General features: G+C 38.0%; 1 protein-coding gene across 1 annotated transcript in view; it reads right to left on the bottom strand.

Annotated features, from left to right (window-relative positions):
* The window catches only part of LOC106458395 (chitinase-3-like protein 1), a 16583-nt gene that overhangs the window by 10660 nt on the left and 4657 nt on the right, over positions 1-1266 (bottom strand). Inside the window, exon 4 of the mRNA XM_022384585.1 lies at positions 312-568. Coding sequence (XP_022240293.1) covers positions 312-568 — 257 coding nt within the window. The remainder of the gene's footprint in view (positions 1-311; positions 569-1266) is intronic.

Raw genomic sequence — 1266 nt, 5'->3', positions numbered from 1 at the left:
AGTCGAGCGTTCTAACCATGCCGGGCCTGAACTGACAGACCGGAGAAAAAGCAGCTAGCTTGCAGTATCCATCGTCAAATCTTGTCTGACCGAATACTGGGATTTGACTGTCACCCATAAAGGACCCATGGCCGCAAAGTACGGAAAGAGTTTTGTTTTGTGGTAACTAGACGCGATCATTAGACCTTGCAGACCTACAGTCAGGCATGCTAACCATTAGTAGCACTTAACACTATCATGTAAATGTCTTTTATAGGACATAGAATTTTATTTGGAGGAGGAACTAAAGACATATCAAACACAAATACTACCTTCAACAGCGTGACAAAATCCTGTTTGTCCTCTGGTCTTCCACCTCTGTTAGCAGGATATTCCCAATCCATGTCTAATCCATCGAAGCCGTTATGAAGAAGAAACTCCACACAGCTATCGATAAATATTTTTCTTTTGGCTGGATCCCTTGCCATATTGGAATATTTGACTGATCCCTCATTCCAACCGCCAATGGCCAAAATGGTGGTTAACTCAGGATTTATTTTTCTCAAGTTGTTGAACCTTTGATACGCACCTGAAGGTAACAGAGTTGAAGTAAAAATTTAATGTTCTTCACCTGCACATGTTACATATTGTAATTCAACATTTTAATAGAGCTGCTTGCATGAAAGAACCATCTTTAATGATGACGATTGTGAAGGGTATTTTTGAGTGACCTCACCGTTTCTTCTTAGGTGATAGGTATTGGTTCTCTTTTCACACGTACAAATGAAACAAAACTCTTTCTCAAGTTTCGAGATCTTCCAATGTTTCATGTAAAAGATATTTATTTATTTTATATGGTAGTTCGCAGTTTTACTTATGTATGTATCTATGTTTTATTTTATTTTTGAATTCCTCCCATTTGAAATTTTGAATTATGGTCGTTGCCCCCCCCCCCCCCACAGAACAAAGACGAAAATACTTTTCATAAGAATTGTGAGAGGTCTCTTAAAAGTTTGGAGTCAGTGATTTTCTTGGGGTTCTCAGGCTTAAGCCGAATTAATTTATCTGAAAATTAGTTTTAATACAAGAGGAACAGCTCGAAATAATAACGTACATTCAAAATTCAGAGATTTTCATATTTCAGTCCTCATATGGGGGTCAGAAGAGTTGTGGGGGTCTCAAGACTGGTTTCATGGATCTACATGAAAACTGTCATACACGTGCAAGGAATCACTCAAATTAAAAGGCATTACGTTTAGATTTTCGAAATGTACATATGATTGCCCT

The sequence above is a fragment of the Limulus polyphemus genome, unplaced genomic scaffold (assembly GCF_000517525.1).
Source record: "Limulus polyphemus unplaced genomic scaffold, Limulus_polyphemus-2.1.2 Scaffold456, whole genome shotgun sequence".
NCBI classification, from domain to species: domain Eukaryota; kingdom Metazoa; phylum Arthropoda; class Merostomata; order Xiphosura; family Limulidae; genus Limulus; species Limulus polyphemus.
Note: the sequence above shows the minus strand (reverse complement) of the source record. Positions and strands in the feature narration are given on the sequence as shown.